This window comes from Taurulus bubalis (genome assembly GCF_910589615.1).
Source record: "Taurulus bubalis genome assembly, chromosome: 15".
NCBI classification, from domain to species: Eukaryota; Metazoa; Chordata; class Actinopteri; order Perciformes; family Cottidae; genus Taurulus; species Taurulus bubalis.
Window position 1 is genome coordinate 25,114,278 of NC_136603.1, and position 1,242 is coordinate 25,115,519.

Genomic DNA, 1,242 nt, shown 5'->3' on the forward strand with positions numbered 1-1,242 from the left:
GCACAGCGTGACGCAGGACTTTTAAAAGCAGCTGGACGCCGTTCACAGCAGCCTGGGGGCTGGAAGTGTGTGTGTGTGTGTGTGTGTGTGTGTGTGTGTGTGTGTGTGTGTGTGTGTGTGTGTGTGTGTGTGTGTGTGTGTGTGTGTGTGTGTGTGTGTGTGTGTGTGTGTGTGTGTGTGTGTGTGTGTGTGAAAATGAGGGACGACCGAACTGGAAATGAAGAGATGAATTCAGTTTGGTCTCAAGCTGGCCTCCACATGTTGTGAAAGTACGCAGCAGCAGGTTACTATAGAGCACAGAGCGAGAAAGAGTTCCTTTGTGTGTCGTTTGCTTTTAGTGAAGTACTGGAATGAGTCATGGAGGGGTGATTACATCTGGGATACTGCTGAGCTACTTGTATACATGCTAACTGTACTTGTTCTATCTGTTCACAGCTTTGCCCATCTGTCTACGACCAGGTCTCTCCACGTGGTGAAGATGTAGTCTCTCTGCTCCCTATGGAGATGTCTCCAAACACTGCTTCCTCTCTCTGGTTGCCATGGTCCTTGTGGTTGCTGTTCTTCCTGACCCAAGTCACCCAGACAACAAACTCTGCCCCTCTTTCTGACGCCTCTCTGTCAGTCAACACCACGCTGCTGTTCAACAGCGGCGCCCCGGGCCACAACCTGCGGAACTGCAGCTGCTCCACGCCCATCCGGGACTGCGACGAGGCGCTGGCCAACTCGCTGTGCCGCTGCCGCACCGTGCTGCGCTCCGCGCTGCCGCCGGCTGGGCTCAGGGAGGCTGGGCGGCTCACCGTGTGGGTGAAGGAGCTCTGGGTTCTGGAGGAGCTGCTGAACCGGAGCATGGTCGCTCATCTGCTGTTGTCTTTTTGTGGAATAAAACCGATGGACAGTCAGTACCTGGCACTGCTCGGTCTACGGACCCTCAGGATCCACAGTGCAGCGCCAGAGGCTCCCTACCCAGACCAGGAACTCACAATCTCCCCAGCAGCAGGGGTGGCAGCGGAGCTAGACACCCTGGGCTTTGACTCCTCCTCTTCCTACCAGGTGACCTTTCTGGATGTAGCCGTTCTCAACGGGCTCTCTGTCCTGAAGGCCTACAGCGTGGTGGGGCCACCCGCTCAAACCCTCTCTCAACATTTCCCTCACCTGGCTCTGCCCCGCCCTGCGCCTGACGACCCGACGGACCCCAGTGAGCCGAGGACTCTGCACAGCCTCCTTCTCACATTTGTTTACTAA

The 1,242-nt window shown here is 56.3% G+C and overlaps 1 protein-coding gene across 1 annotated transcript; it reads left to right on the top strand.

Moving 5' to 3' along the window:
- Window positions 1–498: 498 nt before the first annotated feature.
- LOC306747892 (exosomal polycystin-1-interacting protein-like) lies at window positions 499–1,242 on the top strand (the record flags this gene model as incomplete). The annotated part of the gene is made up of 1 exon (XM_079230992.1): window positions 499–1,242. The coding sequence occupies one exon, from the start codon at window positions 499–501 to the stop codon at window positions 1,240–1,242; it is 744 nt and encodes a 247-aa protein (XP_079087118.1).